Genomic DNA, 26,360 nt, shown 5'->3' with positions numbered 1-26,360 from the left:
CTATGTAATTTTCCTTGTATGTGACAAAGCATCATAAAAACAAATAAAATATTTTTTCTTTCCAAGCAGACGAAACTGTGGGAGGCAAATATCAAATACTAGGTTGTATTTCGTATAAGACAAGCGATAAACGATATTAAACCGTTATTAAATAACATAGCCGCAGTTAACGAAAAAGGAAATGTATATTATTGTTTCAATTGTAAGGGTCAGGGGTAGGATCCCTATGATTTATTTGCAGTGGAAATAAAACCTTCCCTTAACACAGGGTATGTTATTAAATACACAAAAATAATATTAGAACCTAGAAGAATTATATACCTACGTATTGGGTTTGAGATTGCTTATTGGAATCTAGTTTGATTTTTCATTGAGCATTTTGTTTAGGAAAACATAAACGATAGCTCACGTGCGGGTGGCAATGTTAGGCGGGTTGCTTGTTAGGGGTTTTAAGAATTCATCTATTTGAAAAAAAAATGCATCTGGAATTTTATAAGTATTTTTTATGTACTCAGCGTATGCAAATCTATAACCTCCATTGAGCTTGGAGTACCGACGGTGGGACCCTCTGTTATAGGTTAATTTTGATAAATAAATAAAATAGTATTAAAAATAGAAACTTACCTTGTACTCGAAGACCATACAAATCAGTTAATTGTATAGCAAAATATTATGTGTATTTAGTCGCAACCAACTCTTTAAATCAGCTGTTTCATTAATATCCGTTAAATTAACTTCTACTTCTTTTAATAAAACTGTCGATTTAACCAGTTGGCTGCGACGTTGAATCGAATTAGTCCTTTTAACTGGATTATATTCTTCGACCTTTCACCTGATAGCATTTATTAGCAATTAATTATAGTATTACGACAAATTAGGTCCATTTCACACATAATAATATTATGTTCGATCACTTCACATTCGAAAAATCGACGTGATGCACCACCACTATGCGCGATCACATATTAAATTCCTGCAGTATGAACATTGAGCTATGACTGTAAAAAATTACAAACATAAACATTCTGGAATATAGCAGAATACATAGAGTATGACTATTGAACCATACCAAACTTTTCCAGAATCATAAACGAAGCAGGTCTAAAACTTACCCGTTCGCAAGTTGCTGGCGCGTGCAGCTGTCTCGCCTGTCCCCTGCCCAGCGCCTCCCGTTTCCTCTGAGCACTGAACAACCGTAGCTCCTTGCGTTCCTCGTCTGATAATGAATGGCAGTATCGCACCTGGAATTATAGAGGACATAATACACATGTGGTTGTAGATGTGAGGAGTTCTGGATTCAATTTAATTAGGTCCAGCAGCAAATAATTAAAAAGTCTCGGTCTGTTAGGCTACAGAAGGCTGACCACATAATTGTCCGTAAAAAAAATCGATCAGTAAAGTAGACGTGTATGTAGAGCAAAAGCTCTATTAGTTTTAAGCTATTGCATAGCTTCTATCGCGGGCCTTGAGCGCGGGGACCGAATCGAGAAATTCCGTAACGAAAAAAACCTCACGCTCCCCACTCCGACGGGCTCGGAGGTGTGGCTTGAAGGCATGCTATGCAATAGCTTTACCGCGGCAGTCCCCGAGTGCCACACGTCTTTTTTTAATTAAGATTTGGTCAAATGTAGGTAATCAAGAAACAGTTATTCTATTTCTTACATCAAATAGAAATTAAAGGCAGGAAGCTATTATATAGTACAAGTAAAACATGATCATGATTGGTAAGTAATAAACTACAAATGCAGAAATAATCAAAGAGAACGTCATGTAGGTAAGGTAAAAACTTCATAAATTGTTAATACTATCTACTAAATGTATTACACGGTTCAGCATTAAATTACATAAAGTTTACAAGGTTTTTATTCCCAGCTTATCTTACATCAAGTTAAATGTAAACAGCTACCAAGGCCTCATACAAATGTGCACAGGGAAAACTTCTTTCAAATCTAAAACCTTAAGAATGGTTGACGGTTTATTTTTATGTTTATAGCTACGGGCTACCTCTATTCAATGAATTATGTGTAATAGATCAGTTGAGATACTTTTAGAGTGAGTGAAAATGATTGGCATATTTCCATTGCTTTAGCATTTACAGCTTTTGGTCAGATGATATTCTTTTATTTACCCTTCCCAGTCCTATCCTTTATTCCCTCGATCATCCCTTCACCACCATCTCCTTATCCCTTTTACACATAAGTTAGCTTACTGTTTACACTTTTAAAGGCTTACGCCTTTGCCACTGCAAATATCATAGGTAGTGCTCTTCGATTACCATCAGTCGACCTACCTCTTTTGCCATTTTTTACATAATAAATACCATTCACCAGTTTTTTACAGTACTCACTTCATTGTCCTGTGGGGGTAACTGCTGCAGCAGTTGCTTCAGCCGGTACCTCTCTCCCACGCTGTTGACGTACGGGACCTTATCTTCTGGAAGCGCTGAGAAGTATAGGTGCACCTGGAAGTTTGGATTGACAACTTTATTACATGTCCAATGTTTGTCCAATTTTACCAGTTTGATTCAATTAAAATGGTCAGTATAGTTTATTTATTATAAAAATGAATCAATTGATATTATTTGTATTCTTAAATGGCACGTTATTATTTTACAGGAGGATATAAATTAACTTAAATTACGTATTTATACCTATTTCTTTACAAAATATAAATATCAGCCAAATATAAAGTTTAAGAGATGAAGAAGAGTTATTATAACTCATAAGACTTTGCGAATACGAATAAATTAAAACCAAAAGACGTCCTATGCTTGATGGTGCAAAACTACTTCGATCTTTTACATACAGTTACAGTTAAGTCACTAAAAACAGGAAAGCAAAATTCACAACATCCACGTCAGATCATTAAAATCCTATACATTCCTCACAATATAGCAACATCTTAAACAATAATGGCGTCTATAATCGTAAATAATACAGCCACCAGTATAGCAACTGTTTCAATGAAGCAATGAAACAATAAAGAGGGAAGGTAAGCTTGATTAAGTCTAGCTATTAATATTGTGGAGACATAATGAAAATGATACGTGACCTGGAGACTCAATGTCTTAAATTGCTTAAGGCCCCTTGGTATTTGTTAGCCTGTGCATTTCATTAGATCTATAGGTAGCTTGTATTGTTTGTAGATTATGAAGGTTCGTATAATGTCGTCAATATATAAAACTTTGTTGTAAGAATTTACCCTAATACATTAGTAATATTCAAACAGGGTAAGAACCCATATTATAAATTATTGAATTTTTGGTTCTGAACATTTCAAATATAAATCTGAACTCCCAAATCAACAAAAATAATAAATGGAATAGATAAAATATTCCTGGGCTAAAATTCTGCACAATCGAGTCATAGTAATTAAGAATTCTTCTCATTAAGACTACACCGCGTCTATTAAAACATTTCTTCACTTTAAATTACTATAGCTGAAGAAAGACCAGCTTCTTTTAAAACAAGGGGACGTTCCCGCGGGGACATTTTAATTTTTTGCTCCGTTGCTTCCTCCCGCACTCTTTATTACTTTATTTCACTCATTATAAATACCAGAATTCGTTGAATCTTAAACGAATTGCTGATGGGAAATGGTTTATTTATTTAAATAAACACTTTCAAGGGGAAAGGCTAAAAGGATGTACCTAAGTAACAAAATAGATGGAGATAACAAATTGGATGCTGCTGTATGAATGGAAGATATCGTTAAATTTGTAAGATTTAGAAGAACAGTAAGTATCAAATAATAAATCAAAAGTAATACAAATAAATCATGTAAATGCATTTGCATAACATTAATCTTGGTTATTTGATTGACCAATTGTCATTTAAATCATGCGAATATTGAACCATTCCAGTTTGTCATGATTGCTATGCTGCATAAGAAATAGATAATAACTTGATCAAAAAGCCAATAAGACCATGGCTGAATTTAATTCTACTTTAAATTTACAGTGTACACTTATGAATTAAAATTTGCAAGTTCTTAACAAAACACGGAACATTTCTAAACAAAGTTTTAAACTTGCATTTGTCTTTTTGCCAAGAAAACTTGGACATGGACAAATACTTGGCACATTCGTAAACTGCGAGACAAAGGTACATCCCAAAGGAAACGCATCAAAAGCTTTCACAAAAAGCTGTGCTTTTCCAACAATCCAGCACGTCTTCATCAAGAAACGAGAAACCGAACAATGGCTCTTTACAAAGGAATAGTTCCACGACAATGCTTACAGTAGTTCCAATATTATTCTAGACTTGCAGCCAACGACGTGCTGACACACAATTATGACCCCAAACCGTTTGGAATAAGCTTGTGTTTCCCATAAATCATATTCGAAGTACAACCAATCAAGTTCTGAACTGTCAATAATATGAATAGGCGATTTAACTCCTTAGAACAAAAGGATAAAGAAGAAATTTGTGTGTAAGGAAATAGGTATAATATATCATTCGGGAAGTTTGGTGGATATTCAAAGATGTCAAAGAGTTATATATTGCGGTGGGCGCAAATGGTCTCGCGTACAATGGGCTCTTTAGATAGTTATTGAGTTGTGAAGTAGTTAAATTCTTTTGTTTTAAACATTTGTCAATTGTCAGCAGCTGTTTTATTATCATATTGATGGAATTGCTGTTTTAATGGTCTGTTGGAACCATAAAGTCTATAAAACATATATATACATTTTTAGATTAGAAATAAGCATATGAAAAGGGCATATTAATTTTAGAAATATCAGTCTGGTTAGGAAAACGTAATATATATTAAAATCCGTTAAAAAGTCTTTAATTTCTAAATGTATAATACTCGCGTAAAATCAAATACTAGAAAATACTAAAACGTAATATGTTTGATTGAAACTTATATTTACACGAATATTTATATAAACGATTTTTTTAGATCCATTGCTATTCATTCTTATTAAAACTGGCCCCATTTTAAAATTACTTGATATTATTAGAATTGTTGACAGTATTCCCTAAAGAAAAACCTCTTCAAATGTTTACATACCTGTTCAGGCCGCAACCCAGGCGGTACCCAAGTGTATTCTTCCAGCGCGCACCCTGAGTCATCATCACTCTGCGAATGACGGTGTGGGTCCCCCGGCTTCATCAATCGTTCAGCATGTTCCAACAATCCCCTGAACTTCCCCTGCACGGGATGAGGAGATAGCGACATAGCTGACTGAGGAGATTGCGGGGAGTGGTAACTTGGACCCTGATTCAGGTTTGGAAGCGCATAGTCCTGGTATTGACTTCTCCTAAAGTTCGGGTAGGAGTATGGGTGTGGAGAATTTGATGTGCTAGGTATTGAGGATCCGCTGTGGCTTGGTTGCGGTGATGGAAGGTGGGGCTGCGGTGATGGTAGACGTGGTTGGGGGGAAGGGAGGTGCGGGGGTGACGCTGGCGCGGGGGGAGGTGGCGATTGCTGCTCTTGCAGCGGTGGTGGTGACGAGCCGGTTGGTGATACCACGCAGTTGCGGCAGACTGGTCTGGAAGAGATAAATGCATTGTTAATATTTTCGGCTTTTACAGAAAGTTTGCGATAAACATATTGTGTAAATTCTGTTATTTCACAGAACTATAAGGTACCCGGCACATAATACAGTATTTGTTATAACAGAAATATTATGTTTGTACATATTAATTCATAATCTACGAAAGGAAATTATTTGAAAAATCATTCTATATTATAATACTATTCTGTCGTCGATGTATGTATTTGTTTTCAAAAAGCATGATGCAGAACAATTCAAAGCATGTACTCGTTCAAGGGTTATTAATAACTACAATAACAGTCGTGATGAGACCGCATTTTCTTCTGTGTGATTGATTTTACTTGCATTCAAAGCAAACAGTGATTTATTACAAGCTTGCTTCATTACATTACTTTGAACATTGTATGATAGATAGAGATTAATCTAAAGATGTTTTTATTTACGTTTGAAATTATATAATACTTTATATTACACATTTTACGAATGTTTAAAAAATCATAGCTTATGATGTTTCCCATTTAAGTGCTTCTCATTTCAGTATTGTTTACCTGATTGTCTTTTAATGTGCGCAATAGTTTTTACAATCTTATGCCATGAATATTTAACACGGAGTTGAACCATATTTAGTAAAGTAAGTGGTTAAACGAAGTTTATTTTTCAAAGATAGACAATTTTCCAACAACTTAAATAGAACCCTGGACCTCTAGTGTATGCTTTACCACTGAGCCATCGGTTAACCTTTGTAAGCAATTACTCTGCGTTATCAATCGCATCTTGGCTGCAAGATTAATGCAATCAATATCAAGATGCGATGGCATAGCAATAGATGAGTCATTATTATGCTATGCTCATGCCGCGGGTTCGCTTATGTGTGATGATTTAGCAAATAAACGCTGTTTTCATATGTATGAGTAAAGTTTCACCGAATTTTCACTTTTCATTTTTTATTACACATGATAATGCTTTATAGATACTTAATTGAAAGTTTTTAACCGACTTGCAAAAGGAGGAAGTTCTCTTCGTCTGTATGTATTAAAAAAAAATTGGTTGTCTGTAAAGTCGGTTTACTGACGATAGTTGAACGTGACAACGTCCGGTCCGATTGTGCTTCTTTGTCGCTCGTTCCGCGATCTCGCTTGCACTTCAAGCCTTACATGGAACGCCTCAGAGCGAGGTAACGCCGCATGAGTCATGTTTTTTCGTGCGTGCAGCTGGCTCTATCGAATTATAAGACGTTGTCACGTCAAAAAATATTTAAAAATTGGTCTATTAGTGCACAAGGATACTTGCAATCTCTATACCATTAATCTCAGACTATAACAAGTCTTTACAACGAAATACGACAAATACCTATATTTTAAAAACGAATCTATAAAATACCCTACTATTTCGCAAACTACAAATTGATTTACCACTACTGGTTTTTCTTCATCTTTCAACTATTATAAAGGTCTGTTGTGAGGTCGATAAAAGCACATATCCATGTATTACATGCGGGTCACACGACGTGGGAATGTCTGTCTGCGCCGCATTTTAATGTACTACGCATTGTATGCTTATTTTATTTTTAGATTTTACCTTCATTCAACGGTTAAATGGTGTTCTCGATTTCGTGTAAACCTATTCATTTGGTGAATAGAGGTTAGAAGTGATTACGTTCGAAGCAGGTAGTAGGTACATATTTATATAGTGAATAATAAAATTGAATAAATTATATTAATGCAAATATAGAAATCCAACTATAATTGTGTATTTATATTGCTAACTAGCTTTGCGCCCGCGGCTTCGCCCGCGTTTTCAAAGAAAAGCCGCATAGTTCCCGTTCCCGTGGGATTTCCGGGATAAAACCTATCCTATGTGTTAATCCAAATTACCCTCTATATGTGTGCTTAATTTCATTGTAATCGGTTCTGTAGTATTTGCGTGAAAGAGTAACAAACACACACACACACATCCTCACAAACTTTTGCATTTTTAATATTAGTAGGATATTTGTATAATGTGTTTATCATCTCTGTGACTCTATTGTATAATTAATTATTATGTATATGTGGTAGGTACAGTGTATTTAAAAATATTTAAGTTACGTTTATTAGTTGAGGTAGAAAAAAAGAAATGAATTCCTTTGCAATAACCACTATTTTATATCACTACAGTGTTTCTTTCTTTCTTTCTTTCTTTCTAAAGTATTTCCTTCAATCACAATCAACAGAATCGAATTAAATTCTACGTTTTTAATACCACCTTTTAATTTATAAACGATTTAAAATCAGTGTAAAGAGGAAGCAGTTATCTCACAAATTGGACTCAGCTACCATAGCTATAATCGATTTTACCAAACCTAATGATCGGATTCAATGAACCGAGTGGACGGAAGTCAAAGTTATTTTTATGTGATTCAAAAAACTTTTGGTAGGAATAAGTTATTTTGTTAAAGTATTGCATTATAAGTTACAGAGAAACGATTACCGGTCAAAGCAAGTGATTTTTCGAAAATCTTTGAATGCAGAGCAAAATTTGTTATCTCCAATATTTCAAGTACTTTCCCTCCAGAGCCCATGGTCTTCCATGAAAATATATACAGTGTGGAAATCTTTTCCACACTGTATATGTATACTTATATTTACGTAAAACTGACTCTATCATTAATATTATAATGTTTAACAAAATGTACACAAAAATAAAACTAACAGATTCATTTCATCTATTTGACTTATATGTCAAACTGTAGAATGGTTCTTTCGTTTATTTGTCTCCTACGCTGTGTCCTATCCTTATAACTTAAATAGAGTTCAAGACGAATTAAATATCTAGGTTTAATAAAAAACATTTTAATCAATTAAGCAGTATTAAGACAGTTACTAGCTCCAACTAATCGCTTAAAAATCAAACCATACATCAAAAGAGCCACCGCGGAACTAAGATGGAGCGATTAAAATATTTCTGAGCAGCATCAGGAAATATGGATTGAGGAAGGAAGCTAGCAAGAAGAACGATTGACATACCTCATGGGGTTAACCGACTGCAAAAAGAGGTTCAATTGATATGTGTGTACTCTAAGTGTGTACTATGTATGTATTATTAGAAGTGCAAAATAGTCATCATTAGCCTGAAAATCATGTTTTGTGCAGCATTTTGCTAAGGCTGGGTCCGTTATATAAAATGTGTTTCAATGAAGTATTTGGCTATAAGAGTCTTTTCTTTCTTTCTATTTATGTCATGACACATTGCAAGAATTACAAATAATATGTACCTATTTAGATTTGTTTTAGGTGTATATCATATTTTCGTTATTATTGCCTTATATTTACTCCAATATAGAGAACAGTATAAGTTTAATCAAAATCGCTTCAATAATTTAGAAAATACTAACCAAAGTGTGTAGATTTTATGTAGTTATTTATGTAGAAAGTAACTAGATATACCTAGTTATTCTGTTTAGGTACATTTGTGTAAAACATTCTGTGATACTTCATGCTTATTAAATTAAAATATTACCTTATTATACTTTTTATTTTTAGTCTATAAGAACTTTTACACACGAAGTTGTATTTTCACATGTCTGTATCATAAATTACCTATTTGGATAGCACCGGAAAGGCGCTAACAAGGCCGTTATTCAATGACCCCAATAAACGTAGCAAATTTATGAAACACCCAGTTCAGGATATACCGGTTTTTATAATCTATATTTCCATACAAAAATGGATTTTTAATGCATAATACATGGGTTTAATAAGAACGCTACGACAGGATTATAAATCAAAATGCTTTTTATGTTACATTTGAATTTTCCAAACTGTATTTGGTCTAACACGCTATAAAATATGGAATTAAAAACAAAATAGTTTTTAATTCCATATTTTATAGCGCATTATTGGAAATTATTGGAAATTTACAAAGTTCTAGAAGTATGGTCCCGTTTATCGTACCTAACTCGTAAGTGTATAGCGTTCAATTAAATTTATTAACCATTCTATGTATATGAGAACTAAAAAAATACCTACTGGTATATGAAAAGCGGATATTATATTATAAAATATAAAAACTCTACAGTAAAAAAATATACAATATTTTTTCCAAATTACAGCTCAATTATTTTTAATTTCATATGTTGTCACCTTCCTCTATTCAGTTCGATTTCATTAATTCATGTTCAGTCAGTTTTCTTATAAAAATAAAAGTGTTATTACGAAAAAAGTTTACATGCACGAAACCGCAAAGCTATTTAGAACAAGAGCTGCTGCAGATAAAAAATCACATAAACATCTTTCCTTGCGTTCCAATTTCCAATAACATATATTTTTCCATCACGTCTAGGACATAAATAAATGTCTTATAGGTGTCGTGAATCGGTGTCAGAGACTCGTTTGCATATATTAATACAAAACGAGTCACTTTAGATAGCAATCATTTACAGCTTATACTCAATTAACATATGTTTGAAGAATTGGAATGTTCACCCTGCTCTGGATTTAGTAAATCAGCATTATTCGTAATTTATTGCATCTGGCTCTCCTAAACTAAACACATATGATATAAAATTATGTAGATAGGTACCTACTGTAGAAATAAAAACAACCTAAGTGCATTAATAGTTTAATAAGTTAAAAATACGATTAGATTGTATGTTGCATATATATTAATTATTATAATAAAGCGCGCTATTTTGAAAAAAAAGTAAAAAAAATGAATAAGAGTATCCCTTATCTCTATGAAGTTATTTATATCCTTTCAAATGTTCAAAAATACATTTTTATCTATAATAGAAAAAATAGGAATAAATTAATATAATAATCAAGATAAAATTGACGTTATGCTAGTCAACCTGTCGTCAACGTTCGTCCGGAGGTCTTTGACACTGCTTATGATAGTGTGACAACAGCTGAAACTTGGAAATACTGCACTTATCTGTAATCTTAATATATATAAATCTCGTGTCACAATGTTTGTCCTCAATGGACTCCTAAACCACTTAACCGATTATAATAAAATTCGCACACCATGTGCACCACGTGCATAAAAAAAACCATGTGCAGTTCGATCCAACTTGAGAGATAGGATAGTTTAAACATGTAGGTACCACGGGCGAAGCCGCGGCCGGGGCGGACCACTAGTAATATTATAGAAAGAAAATATCTTTTCGTTTTTTTTTTTAACATCGAATAAGCTCTGAAAGTACTTAAACGATTTGAATATATTCTACTTGTAGAAAGCTACATTATTCCTGAGTGCCATGCTATATTTATTTTTAATTTCATAACTGGTCAAGAAAGATATTTATCCTAAAAATTCAATCGTTTCTTAACTAATATGAACTATGAATAAACTATTAATTATTGAACATATTATGACTCTATCACGCAAAAATAGTTTTAAGTAGCACAGATATAGTTCTAGAATATAATAATAGGCTTTAAACACACACGAAAAATGTATAAAAATAGTTTAAGAGATAGTGAACATTTTTTATCACGTAAATAGATAAGACAAAACTCTTGATGTTTTAAATTAAAATTTATATAAGCCACGTAATAATACAGTTTACGCTATATTATGCCTATTTATGTATGTTCGACTCATGCAATATATACAAACTACGAATCATGCAATATTTAATTTGAATATAAAATGATGTTCATTTTATCAATTCAACTTCACAGCAGGATGCAATTTCCAATATAAATTCTGATTGTCATTTTTAATGTGTTTTCTATTCAAAATTAAAGATATTTATCAGTAGGTTTATATGTAGGTATTGTAATTTATTTAGATGTATTTCGTGATACAATCAATCTGGAGTTCGTACTAAAACTGGATTTTCGTCTAGTTTTGAATACAACAAGATATATTTTAACTAAATGCTTCAAATATATATTTTCTAGATAATAAATCGATTCTATTCGCATATAGATAAATTTTGACATTTTTGGAATCTATATAGTCTAAGAGTCACTAAAAAATTCTGTTGAATTTATACAGTAAATTTATTTGAAAATGTTCTATCGACTTTAAAAAACAAAGGTTCAAACTAAACTGGTTGTTATACGATATACATTTAAGATTAAACCACTTAAGAAATTTAATGAGTGTTCTATAATGGCTTAATTCGAATATTTTTTATGTATATAAATGGCTACCTATGGAATGGGTAGGCATCTCGTATGCTAATTCGATGATAAAGCCATAAATACAACGATAATGTCGTATATTTGACAAATACTGTTAAAAACTGTTGTCATAAATTTTGTATAAAAATATATTTTTATGTTGTTGATAATCTTTTAAAGTCGTAAAACGTTTAGAATAATCCATGTTTAATTAGCGAGCCAAAATATAAACAGATTTTATCCTAACACGTTGATACAAAAACATTTTCTATTTATTTCATAAAATAATAACAAGTTAACTGTGCAATATTTTTAAACAATATTAAAATGTCGGTCATGTGGGATTCGTAAAATATGTTCGTACCCGCCTTTTGTCCTCCCGTAATAATAACAGATTAAAAATATTTTGAGCCACTATTTCATCTTCTATATAGATAAGATTAAAGTAAAGATGAAATTTCGAATTCCTTTAATCGCTTTTATAACTTACTAGCGGTCCGCCCCGGCTTCGCCCGTGGTACATATTTACGTTTTCTCTACATAAAAACCATCCTCGTACTTCAAGGAATATAATAAAAAAAGAATTATCGAAATCGGTTCAGCCGTTCTTGAGTTATGCGCTTACCAACACATTTTGCGATTCATCACTACATAGTATAAAACAAAGTCGTTTTCCCTGTCCCTATGTCCCTATGTCCCTTTGTACGCTTAAATCTTTGAAACTACGCAACGGATTTTGATGCGGTTTTTTTAAATAGATAGAGTGATTCAAGAGGAAGGTTTATATGTATAATAACATCCATTAAATAGTGGAAAAGTACTGTTATTTTTGAGGTTTCTAATGTGATGTCGTAAAAAATTACATTTTTTTCCGCTTACATTGCAAACGCAGGCTGAACCCTACGAGTTTTATCAAAATAATGTACTAAATATTATACATATTGAAAAGGTCTATAGAAAAGTCCGCGATGGTATCTATCTATCTCTTATGGATAACCCACAATAACTTTTTTTTGTCATTTACTTTTTACGACAAATAATGGCTAATTTTCGATGCGATTTTAACCAATACAGCATTAATCCTTAACCAATTAAATACCTTGAATACATTGTTCATTTCATATAGATCTATATGGCCCTTTACACCGTATGATTTAAGTGAATATTTTCGAAGATATTACAGATTTAAAAATTGCGGGACGTAACGTTTGCGGCGGTACCGGCCGGCCGCCCGGCTATATATTTTATACCCGTGCGAAGCCGGAGCGGGCCGCTATGTTTTTATATACAACGTTCACAGTTTTTCTGTAGTGTATTTAGTATCAGCATTGCACCCGTGCGAAGCCGGGGCGGGTCGCTAGTTTTTATATATAAGATAAATAGTTTTTACACTTATAAATGAATATAATAAACTACAAGTTTAAAATGCCATGTAACGCCACAGAAACTCAATATTCGCTCGTCACACGACATGTTCCAAACCAAATGCCATGTACAAAACAAAACAGCTGTCGAGGCTTGTCAGACACACTATTGTCATGCTTGGTACATGCATGTATCGCTTGTCACTGTTTGTATAGCCACAGAAAATACTATGCTATGTACCGTATCCAAACCGTATCGTATAGAGTATAATATGACTCTTTGTTATAGAGAAAAGGTTAGGTTATTTGGGTTGGAACGTTGGTATCTAATGTCATGATTGAAAAGAGCTTCTCAAAGTTGTAAGTTGTAAAATCATTTTTGATTTACTTCAAAGAGGGAAATCCGAAATATGTTACATAGTAATTAATGATTGAACGGTAAACCCATAGAATTAAGTAATCTAAAGCTCACAAATGTTCTACTAATATAATAAAAGCAAAAGTGTTAGGAACATATTATGAGTTCTTATATATTATTATCTTAGCCAAATATTTTAATAATATTTGACTAAAATATAGGGTATGTACCAGGATAACACATTTATGAAAACCGCGCGGCACAGCCTTCTGGCGACTCTGCATATTTTATTCTAACTTACTTAGAAAGAACAAGTGAATGATTACATTCTCATTGATTTAATCACTAAATGAGTGTGTTGAAGTTGAAGTTAAATGGGCAAGTCTATACAGATGATATAATATGCCATGGGGCATATATAGGTTTTATTGATAGTAATATCTAGATATGAAACCTTATATGCGAAAATAGTCAGGTTAGTGCACTGCAATGTTATTTTCATTCCACATTCACTATTCAAGTTCACCCTTACTATGTAACACCTCGTAGGGACAAATTAGAAAGCTCGGAAGAGAGCAATTTCCTCAGCCATGCTAATTGCGCCTGCGCATTGGTGGAAGGGCGTCGCCGTAAACATGTACACGTTAATTTTTTATGTAACCACTACTTTTTCTAGCTTCACAATACCTTTTTTTTTAAATTGTAAGCCATTTTGCAAAAAAGAAATCTTAATGAAGTAAAAAAAAAATCGTAAAATACATACATTCATACATTTGAATTTAACTAGAATTTGCTTTATTTTTGCATTTCTTTAGACAACTTTAAAATAAAGTGCAATGTGTACCTACCTAGGTACTGATATGATGAAGTTTAAATATTGTTTCATATAAATTATAAGAATTTACATAATATTCTTGCTAAATAAGATTTAAATTATTGAATTTATGCTTACTGTGTTGCTTAATAAACGTTCGATATATTCTAATAATTTCTTTAAAACCTACATTCACACGGAAAAGTTTTTCTCAAGAAGTAAAAATCATATTTCTTGTACACCTCATTAAGGTAAGCTTACTAATTCCGATAATTCCAATGCAATATTCAGCGAAAACATAAACCCAGTTTATTGCAAGCGTAAAAACTGATTATTTATAGTTTAAGAGCAGGTGAAGTCTTTATTGAGGTAATTTAGTATAGAAATATACTAACGATTTGATATTATTTCGATTTAAGTCGTATATAAATGTGCGTTGATTAGGTTATGTTGCATAATACAAGCAAAGGGGTTTACAGAAAATTGCATATGTTATAGATAGTATATTTACAAGACGAAAATAAAAGAAACATGGGTTGAATTTCGACCTCCTTATTCTATTGACCTTTACCTGTGTTTAAATATTAAACAAGTAAGCGAAAGTGAACTCCAAGAGTTCGAATATCTTCTCTTCATTTCACAATTCATTTAATTATATTTGTACCAAAAATATTTAAATAATATACAGTAAAAAAGGTACACTTATTGCTTATCAGCCCTCTCATCCAGGCTTCTTGAAGTAAAGGATAAATTAAGAAAAAGATGTAAGTAAATTGAATACATGAAATTAATCACCGTCTCCTAAACTATCCGTACTTTTTAAGACTCCATACTATGTTTATGGGCGAAATAATTAAAGCTATAAGAGAGCATTTTATCTCTTTAGGTGCTGATTGGAGCAGCGGATGTGAAGAATATCTGCCGTGGGAGAGTGGGTTTGGTACCCTATTGAGGATAATGGCGATTGACAATTATCAAAATTTTCGTTTATTTAAAATAGTTTATAAAAAGTAAAGGGCAGTTAAGTTAGTTATATATATTTCAATATGATATGAAACTCAATCAAAAATAATTTATTCAGTAAGACCTGAAGTTGTTTTCCAGAAGAATTTTTAAATCGTCACACATGGTTTTACTTAGTAGGTAGGTGGAATTAGTATAATTTACTGTCGTATTACGTATAGGTATTATAATATAATATATATAGTATATATTATTTCAGCCGCCTCCTCGGTACAGTGGTTGACACCCGAGCGTAACACCGACGGGACCTGGGTTCGATTCCCGGTGGAGACGAAGAAAAAAAATGTCTTGGTCAGGTAGGACACAGAAGGCTGATCACCTACTTGTCCCTAAAGAAAATCGATCAGTGAAACGGATGTATAATGCATCTGCCCCTTACCCCACTAGGGGACATGGGACTTCACTTATATTATTTCAGTTATTACGATTTTTTTGATGAAGGTAGTTTTAAATTCTCTCATTTTTCATTTCTAACAGAAGAAAGTTAAAAACAGTATGTAAATGTGCCTATCAATAACCAGTTTTCATTAGTATTAGAAGGTTTTGTGTGCATTACAAGTTCAAATGTACATTATGAATTATGATATTATGTAAATGCAATTTATGGAATTATCATTAGTAACATTAATAAAGCCTAAAACTAATTTAAAATACGATTATTATAATATTTTAAATACATTCCAGATAGACGCCCCGCGTCTTCTTAAATCTCTTTAATTTGTTATAATCGTGTTAAATTAATCATAATACAATAATTAATTAGATAAACGTGTTTTTAATCGATTTCCAAAAGAGGCTATAAAATATAAATGTATGAAATTGTTTAATAAATTAACTTAAAAAGCATTCAAAATATTATGATAAAAATATGTGTTTAATAACTGCAGAGACACGGGCCTCCTATGAGGCTACAGAGTACAGGCTATAATCCACCACGCTGCCCAAGTGCGGACTGGCGGATGTCACATGTCGTCGAACTTTTGATTCTTCGACATCTTAGATATACCTAGTTCTTTTTACTTCTTACTTCGGCATCTATAAAGCATTATTTCCCATACATTTAACCAGATATTTCTACACATTGATCGCAAACCCGTTGCACATAGCCGAATAAATTAACCAAAGATGCGCTTTCAATGGCCCTTATAAACGCCTTACAAAATGCAAATCTTTTCATTAAGATTAGCATCTCGCTAGAATGTGGATGGGCAGAATAAAAGTGAAAACCGCCGTATAATCGCAACAAGTTCTGCTTCTCGATGTCCTTTACTAGTGATGTGTAGAGTATCGATAAGTATCGGTAAAGTGAAAGTGTGTACTTGTATAGTAATTAACATGTTGTCGTGTGAGTTTTACATATTGTGTGATTTCTTTTAGACAAATACAATACATGATAAAGAGATCGATGATATCCGGCTTATTTTAAATTAGTAGGTAAACATTCCAGATGTGATGTTGGACTAGAAATTTGTAATTACATATTGATTTGTTTTCCTTTATTGAAATCTTAGTAAGCTCACTCAAACATTATTTAATAAACCATCGTCGAAAGCAGCTTCTGAATTGTAGATCATCTCTATATATAAAAATGAATCCCTATTTCCCTTGGTCACGGCATCACGCGCGAATGGGTGGTTCGATTTCGATAATTCTTTTATTATAATATTCCTTCAAGTACGAGGATAGTTCTTATGGAGAGAAAACGTAAACATGTACCACGGGCGAAGCCGGGGCGGAACGCTAGTATTCAATAAATACTCTTTGACTTTCCTAAATATATTATGATGATTATATTCTTTATCATATATTATTAAATATCGATATTTGCACGTCACTATTCCCATCCGTGAAAATAATTTGTACCTTTTAACGAGCCTGCACTTATAAAGCTATGTTAACGATCAAATATTGCCTCCGATAATCAGCGTGCGTTTTTAAAAGCATACCTTAATAACCATAAATTCGTTTTAAAATAAATAAAAATATTTAACAGAGTTAACCTGTATGATACGGTATAATTGGTATCACTGCATGTTGCTGTTGTATCCGTCCGTCCCTATGTTTACTAAAATCTTTAAACTACGCAACGGATTTTGAAGTGTTTTTTTAGTAGATAGAGCGATGAAAGAGGAATGTTTAAGTAGGTATATAAATTTTCAAGTTTAAGACAAAGTTATTAAGTTAACATATTAATATAGACAGCGGTAAATAGTCATCATCATCAATACATATAATAAAATTCTAGAAAAGTGGTGTCTGTACAATGAAAATATGTAAAAAAAAATTAGCAGGGGTTATTAATAAATCGATCCCAAACCCAAAACTGTTGTTAAAAAAATTTTTGTCTGTTTGTCTGTTTGTCGGTTTGTCTGTATGTTTGAACACGCTAATCTCAGAAACGGCTTATCCGATTTAGATGCGGTTTTCACTAATATATTGTGGTAAGCTTCATTTAACATTTAGTGTTTATTTCATGTCAATCGGTTCATAAATAAAAAAGTTATGACCATTTAAGTAATCACAGCGAACATTTGCTAAGGCATTCTATACATGAATTACTTTATTACGTAAATTATACGCTAAAGTTATTCCTTGACATGTCCAGATGATCATATCGAAAGTCCCCAAGCGTGGGGGGGGGGGGTGGTTTATGCTGAGGGGGTAGTAGTGTGGGTCAAATGACCTTTATTTAGATTTTTGCTCATAAGTCTAAAACCTGCACAAATATGTAGCATTATGGTTACTTCTAGGTAAATTTTCTATATTTGGAGGGAGTGGGACCAGACCTCAGCGGGAACCAGTTCGGCTTTCGCCGTGGTCGGTCCACACTTGACGCGATATCTCGCGTGAGAGCCACCGCAGAAGATGCGGCCGCTAGTGGAGAAGTCCTCCTGGCGGTGTCTTTGGACATCGCCAACGCGTTTAATACCTTACCGTGGGACAGTATTCTGCAAGCTCTCCACTATCATCGCGTGCCGGGCTACATGGTGCGACTGCTGCGGTCATACCTATCAGATAGGACTGTTGCCTATCCAACCCGCGATGGATGGAGTGAGAAGGAAGTGTCGTGCGGTGTCCCACAGGGGTCAGTCCTCGGGCCTCTTCTGTGGAACATCGGGTACGACTGGGTCCTGCGCGCCACTAACCTCCCAGGTGTTGGCGTAACTTGTTACGCCGACGATACTCTGGTGACTGCGCGTGGGGCCACATACGAGGAGGCAGCTTTATTAGCTACCACGGGAGTTGAGCAGGTGGTGTGCCGCATCCGGCGGTTGGGACTACGGGTGGCGCTGGAGAAATCCGAAGCCATCTTCTTTCCCGGTCGCCGGAGGCTACATAGCGCAGGCTCAGAGATCCGGGTGGATGGGGTAGCGATCAGGGTCACCACCACCATGAGATATCTAGGTATCGTGTTGGATAGCCGATGGAGGTTCACGGAGCACTTCCGTCGCCTCGCCCCCCGTCTTGTAGGGGCGGCCGGAGCACTGGGAAGTTTGCTGCCAAACCTTAGAGGTGCTGGGGGTGGGTGTCGCCGGCTATACACTGGCGTAATCCGCTCCATGGCCCTCTACGGGGCCCCCATCTGGGCAGACACCCTGAGCGCCCGTACCAGACCCCTCTTGCGGAGGCCGCAGCGGGTCATGGCGCTCAGGGTAGTTAGGGCATACCGCACGGTGTCTTTTGAGGCTGCCTGCGTAATGGCCGGAACGCCGCCATGGGATCTGGACGCCGAGATGCTAGCGGACGTGTATCGCCGCGTCTCGGCGTCTAGGTCACATGGGGTGAATCCTTCCTACGAGGAAGTAGAGGAGTGGAGGGTCGAGGCTGCCGAGCGGCGGTTCCGGGAGTGGGAACGCCGGCTCGAGGAGCCCAGCGCGGGTGAGAGGACGGTTGCGGCCATACGTCCAGTCCTCCAAGAGTGGTGCGACAGGCGGCACGGGGCCATAACCTTCCGCCTTACGCAGATACTGTCCGGGCACGGCTGCTTCGGGCGGTACCTGTGTAAAGTCGCGAGGAGGGAGCCCAGCATGGTCTGCCACTGGTGTGCCTGCCCGGAGGACACGGCAGATCACACTCTTGCCGTGTGTCCCGCGTGGGCCGAGCCCCGTGCTCGCTTAGTCGCGATAATTGGGCCGGATCTCTCTCTACCCTCCGTTGTTCGTGCAATGGTGGATGGCGACAGATCCTGGCGTGCGGTGATCGCATTCTCGGAGAGCGTGATCTCGCAGAAAGAGGAGGCAGAGCGGGTGCGCGAGAGGGATCCTCACGCGGACCCGATCCGGCGCAGACGTCTTATTGGGCGTCGTCGCCGTGTTGCGGCCGCTTTACACGGTCGCAACGTGCCTCCTTGACGAAGGGCGCCGGGCGGTGGAACGGGGAATGTAATCCATCGTCCGGTGCGGTGAGGCGGCTTGAGACGTGTTCCGCTCATGCCGCCAACGGGAGGGAAGAGCAGGCAAACTACCTTTCCTGTTCTTGGCTTGCGCCTGGCCTGGAGATGGGCTGCCGTCGAGGGGGTCGCGGAAGAATTCCAACAAATACCCGCGGCCCCATCATTAAAGCGGCTCGACGGAACACAGTGGGGTTTTAGTCGGTAAGAATCCGACATAACCCACGGCTCCTTCCCCGGGGGCCGTGGGTATCTTTGGAAGATTTCCCCACTATAAAAAAAAAAAAAAAAAAAAAAAAAAGGTAAATTTTCTATATAAAAGGTCTTTGAAATTATGTCGTAGGTATTATTTTTAACCCCCGACGCAAAAAAAGGGGTGTTATGTCCGCTATGTGTGTATTGCGTGTCTGTCTGTGCCACCGTAGCTCGCTAACGGGTAATACCAATTAGATGCGTTTTTTTGTTACATTAGTTGTTTATTATATTATATAGGGGTAAGTGGGAATGAAAAAAACGAATGTAAGTTGTTAATGTAGGTTATACGTATACCCAAGTGATATATCAAATGAAAATAGACGACATGTCAGAAACAATTAGTCAAATTTTATCAAAATCGGTTCATCCATTTATTTGATATAGGGGTAAAAGTGGGAATAAATAAATGAATTTTATCAAATATACTCAAGTGACGTATCTAATGAAAGACATGACGTGTAAAGTACAATAAGACATATTTTATCAAAATTGGTTCATCCATTTATTGGATAAAAGTGGCAATAAAAGTTGTCAAATATACCTAAGTGGCATATCAAATGAAAGGGCATGACCTGACGTGAGAAGTATAATGAGGCATAGGTATTTAATCAAAATCGGATCATCCATTTATTATATAGAGGGGTAAAAGTGGGAATGAAAAAAACGAATGTTGTCTGTTATACCCAAGTGATATATCAAATGAAAAAAGATGACCTGTCAGAAACAATTAAGTAGTCCAATGTTATCAAAATCGGTTCATCCATTTATTTGATACCTATAGGGGTAAAAGTGGGAATAAATAAATAAATTTTATCAAATATACTCAAGTGACTTATCTAATGAAAGACATGACGTGTAAAGTACAATAAGACATATTTTATCAAAATTGGTTCATCCATTTATTGGATATAGGTATAAAAGTGGGAATAAAAGTTGTCAAATAATATACCCAAGTGGCATATCAAATGAAAGGGCATGACCTGACGTGAGAAGTATGATGAGGCATATTTAATCAAAATCGGTTCATCCATTTATTGATTTATAGCGGTAAAAGTGGGAATGAATAATCGAATGTGGTCAAATAATATAATCAAGCGGCATATCAAATGACGTGTGAATTACAATTAGTCATGTTTTATCAAAATTGGTTAATCTGTTTATTACATATAGGGCACCTTAGGGGTGATAGTGGGGATAAATAATCCAAATGAGGAGGAGTAGGAACCAAACGAAAGGATATGACATGTACATAATATATAGGTATGATTAGACATGGTTTAGATCAAAATCGGTTCTGCCATTTACTAGGGGTGAAAGGGAAAAGTTGAACGTCTGTGAAAGTAGAAGGAATATGGGAGCGGGAGAATAACCACATCCTGGAAATTTTGAACTCTTCTGTACCTAAGTTTTATACCTAGCTCAGTTTAGTAATAAATTTTACTAACAGTTCTTTTGTGTTATTATTTATTTTATTTCTTAACTTTATAATAATGTGTAAGTACTTATAATTTAGTTGTATATGATAGTACGTGTTTCAAGACGTGTTTACTCAATAATTGTGTGTTAAGTAGTAACTACTATGCAGTCACTATTCCACGCGGACGAAGTCGCGGGCACAGCTAGTGCTTAAATATTACCGTAGTAAGTATATTATTATTAGTCTGTGATATTACTTTTAAAATTTGTACTTAAACATTTGCGGTCAACAGAAATCTTTTTGAAGTTGTAATTCTATTTTCTTCTTGTTTGATTATAAGCGACTACTATTCAGTTTTAAATTGTACATTCAGGGATTTTAAATGCAATTTATTCCTTCTGTTCTGTCAATGACCACCCTGATAAGGGTTCAAAGCGCCAGGTTTTAATATTATAAATTTATAAATTTTAAGTATAGGTACCTAGTGTTCAGCTTATTTCAATTTCACAATAGTTGTGCCGCACGGTTTTACCCGCTTTGTTCGGCTCTTCCTGTTGTTAGCGTGATGATAATATATAGCCTTATAGCCTTCCTCGATAGATGGACTATCTAACAGTGAAATATTTTTCTAAACAGGAATGTGTTTCCAGAGATCAAGCAAGCAAACTAACAAACGAACTATTCAGCTTTAGCGTTTATTCACCCTTATAATATTAGTACAGAAAGGTTGTTTTGACTTTATTGATTGGTCAAAAATATTATATTAAACTAGCGGTCCGCCCCTGCTTCGCCCGTGGTACATATGAAAAATAGATGTTGGCCGATTCTCAGACTTACCCGATATGCACAGAAAATTTCATGAGAATCGGTCCACCCGTTTCGGAGGAGTATGCAGACTAACATTGTGACACGAGAATTTTATATATAAGATAAGTAAATGAAAATAAATCAGTGTAGATGCTTATTTATAGTCTATTAGTATTGACGACCTATTGGCACAGTTAGTAATGAACTTGAATTGCGCGTGGGCACAGGTTCGATTCTCATGAATAAATAGCCTAGTTTGTTTATAATTTAATTTAAATACAGTTTTAAATGTAAATAAGAAAATTGGTTTTCCAAATAGACAGCTTTTACGAGGACTTTCTCATCAAATACCGACTTATATAGCGAGAGAAAAATATAGTAAATACTTACTCAAAATCTACTAACTACTTAAAACTAGCTCATAATATTATATGGTTATTTATTTAATAATGTATCAATTATTTTTTATACTGTATTGCCATCTTAAAAAAATATTTTAATAACGTAAAAAGAAGATTATGCGCAGGACCTGATCATTCGATATAAAATTACACGTCGCAGATCCCTACTGATAGCGCTAATTTGGATATTTATTTCACATGAAACACGCCTTTAATACACGGTATTAAGGCATATTATCGCTCAAAGCAATTAGTGGTGAAAAATGATCCTTGCCCACGATACGAAATCTCGGGAACCATTAAGTTTTTTGATGCAATTTGCATGCAATATTTATTCTAGCGAATAATATCATTAAAAAGATGAATCATCGAGTCATTAATGAATAATGTGGGGCATTCATTTCATTATCTTCACGGATTCATACTAGTACATATTCTTTACAATATAAATTATCCCACTCAATAAAAGGGTTTAAATTTAAAAATTAATGCATTGAAGTACTTTTACAATCTCTTCGGGATCATTCTATTATTACACGCAAAATATAAAACCTTATCTCAAACTAACTGTTTTTTGAGTACTCTTATAATTATTCATAAAACATTAAAATAGGCTACTTTTAGTCTTCAGATCACGTCTGTAAACTGTATTACTCGATTAAACTTTTATAAAACACCTACTGATAGCATTACTTCATAGATTGCATTGATTACAAAACCTAAAAAACTAACTGAGCTTAATAACAATCATCTCAAAATAAATAACAAATAACCAATTATAAATTCACATTTTTGGATAGGAATTACAAGCTATTAGATGCAAAATAAACCAGTTTTTATAATTTCGGCAAATTTTCTATTTCGGACTTAATAATTGGAAGTAAATTATGGAGTTTTGATTGATTTAACATGTTTTGTTTGAAATTCCGTTGATATTGAGTTTAGATATGAAATAACTTTCTACATATTTAAAAAAGATTTTTATGAGATTTTTAAGGATGACCTAGAAATAATATTGTGGGAAAGTCTCATACAATTTGGCATTTCATGGAAAGGAAATAATAAATAAGTTATAAATTGCATGAAATCTAATATTTTTAATGCCATAGTAACTCTTTCTTCATTTAAGTATTAGTATTTCTGCTTCTACTGACTGCTAAGCCAATTAGAATGTATCTGGATGAAATGATAGATCTAATCTTTAAGATTGTCCTTTGTTTAAAAACTTGCAGTTAATAAAATCCTAGTTGAAAATGATAACTATAAAATTAAATTCGTATAAGAATGGCACGTTAAAACGTGAAGCAAGCCGCGGCTCAAAGCTAGCAATAAAATCAATATAAATCAAATTACCTCTACTCATCGTAAATCGTAAAAACTTGTCCAACACAATGACTCAGGAGCTAAAGCAGCCACACCCACTCCGACAAAATAGTCGCAGATCTGTCGATAGTCGCAGTGTACGTGGGAAGCGTGAGGGCGTTGCATTGTTCACAAAATTGTAGGTTTTAGTACCGAAATAGTTTGTTTCGATCGTTTTTAGAGATAAAGGTTTGTATTTAAATGCAGTTAATGTTGTGTTATGTTTTGTTATTGCTGGAAAAAAGTAAAAGATAGAGACTACTTTCTGATTATGTTCTTGATAAGATATTTAACATGTTTTTCATAATATAATATGTATTTTCATTCATATTTTTAAAGTGAAACTTTTATTACATCGTCTCAAACTTTTTGGTCTGTGTAGCGCATGTCGGGTGACGGTCGGCTGCCGAGTAGGTATAAAGCAGTGTTCGGAGTCATTATCGTACAAATACGATAATTTTGTGCCTAAGTTTCACTTTTACCGTGGCTTCATAAAACCACACAACATTTTTTTTATTTTAACTTACATATAAGCTAAATAACATGTATGCAGAAGTTGTGAAAGCTCCCAGCAGTGTTTTATTTCACTAGATACAACTGTAATCCTGTAGGTAAATGTTATTTGAAAAACTTACTTATCTACTAAAAGAAAGTCTACTAGAGCCGGGACTATATGGTACAGCCACAGTTAATATAATACTATACTAGAAACAACTTATAAATTTTACGATACTCCAAATATCATAACATTGTAAATACTCCTCTTAATGAATATGCATTAGAACCATTATCATTTGCATACACATGTTTACCTTCGGCTCCGCTCTAATTTAGTGTAATTAATACGAATGCAATATAATGACTCATTAAATAAGTTTTAGGTTAAGTGCTGGTTGTAAAATACCTTTACTATTTCTTTTTCGGTGTAATTAAAAGGAAAGGTAATTAAAAAACTTACATAATAAGAGCCGCCGTAATCAAAAATGCTGACTCAAGTTTGGGGTACCTATACATCCTACTAATATTATAAATACGACAGTTTGTGCTGGATGGATAGAGGTATGTTACTCTTTCACGCAAATACTACTGAACCGATAACAATGAAATTTGGTATGTAGGTAGCTACTAGCTGAAGGCCCAGAATAAGACATAGGCTTCTTTATATCCCGTAAATCCCACAGGAACGGGAACTATGCGGTTTTTCTTTGAAAACGTGGGCGAAGAAGCGGGCGGAAATCTAGTTTAAGCTTAAAGCTCAAAACAACTACGATTCTTTCACTTTACAACCTTCCTTTTCATTAGAATACGATCCTAAAAAATCCACATTTAGTAAAACATTTTAATCACATTTGTGGTCAAACTTATCAGCAATTATTAACAAATACAAATACCCCGTGCGATGTCAGGCGACGGGGCCCTAGTCTGTACAAATTAGTCGGTAATTACCGATAACTAATTTATAGTCCCGTCTTCAGCAATGAAAATGATGTCGTTTAATACCTCTCCCCAATTTGATGGAAGTATACAATGGATACATATTTGTTTATAATTTTTATTCTTCACAAAACTTTCCGTTATGCGTCAAAATATGCATATAATAATAGCCGTGTAGCAATGCATTTTTATCTAAATTAATAACATCATTATTTCAATTCCGTAGATATATGAAAAATAAATAAAATATAGATTTCATGGATTTGGAAAATCATTTCTTTGCAACACATTCGAATATTGTCAAAACAAATTATTCTTTGACATTGTCAATCGTTATGATACCGACGTTTGATCTCGACAAGATTTCGAAGGCCCTTCTCCCATTACGCTATCGGTATCCTACACGTCCGCGACTAGTTTAATTGGTCGCTTTTGCGTCGCGTTTCGCGCGTATCTCTTCGGTAGAAAGATAAAAAATTCTTATCATCATGTTGTAGTTCTCGTGCGGCTATAAAAACTACAATTTATGTTTCTTTCATTATATGGATGAATCCTGCAGTACCTACTTAATACTTTTACGTCGTCACTGGAATCGCTCGACATAGCGTCCGTCTACAAAAACGAGGCACAATAATGATGAATTTAGTCATTTTTCAGTCGCATAATATGTGAGCATCGGGTAGCGAGCAAATATCTAACTAGTATTCTACTCGAGTATCGTATTCTAGAAGTATCGTAATGGGAGAAGGGCCTTACGGTTTGTGTGGATTTGTAGATACGGTTGATAATGTCGGAAAAATTATAGATTACTAGCTTTCCGCCCGCGGCTTCGCCCGCGCAGTCAAAGAAAAACCCGCATAGTTCCCGTTCCCGTGGGATTTCCGGGATAAAACCTATCCTATGTCCCGGGGTAAAAAGTAGCCTATGTCCTTTCTCGGGTATCCAAATATCTCTATACCAAATTTCATGCAAATTGGTTCAGTAGTTAAGGCGTGATTGAGTAACAGACAGACAGAGTTACTTTCGCATTTATAATATTAGTAAGTATGGATTATAATTTTATAATAAAAAAGATATTTCAAACTTCCGATGCTACATGATTTAACGCAATATTGTTTTCTCTTA

The 26,360-nt window shown here is 34.7% G+C and overlaps 1 protein-coding gene across 7 annotated transcripts in view; it reads right to left on the bottom strand.

Annotated features, from left to right (window-relative positions):
• LOC149481376 (uncharacterized) overlaps window positions 1-26,360 on the bottom strand; it is a 465,629-nt gene that overhangs the window by 249,981 nt on the left and 189,288 nt on the right. For all 7 annotated transcript variants that reach the window (XR_016316814.1, XM_089705004.1, XM_089705005.1 and 4 more), the window contains 3 exons: window positions 5,014-5,494; window positions 2,348-2,461; window positions 1,113-1,241 (listed from right to left, as the gene is read on the bottom strand). Coding sequence is in view for 6 of the 7 variants with exons in the window: in XM_089705004.1 (XP_089561130.1) it covers window positions 1,113-1,241; window positions 2,348-2,461; window positions 5,014-5,494 (724 nt within the window). In the remaining variant the exon portion in view is untranslated. The remainder of the gene's footprint in view (window positions 1-1,112; window positions 1,242-2,347; window positions 2,462-5,013; window positions 5,495-26,360) is intronic.

The sequence above is a fragment of the Colias philodice genome, chromosome 16 (assembly GCF_061535455.1).
Source record: "Colias philodice isolate Cphi_HAF_F1 chromosome 16, ilColPhil1 Martin Lab GWU primary, whole genome shotgun sequence".
Lineage (NCBI taxonomy): Eukaryota > Metazoa > Arthropoda > Insecta > Lepidoptera > Pieridae > Colias > Colias philodice.
The sequence above is the reverse complement of the archived record's forward strand: the minus strand, read 5'-3'. Positions and strand labels throughout refer to the sequence as shown.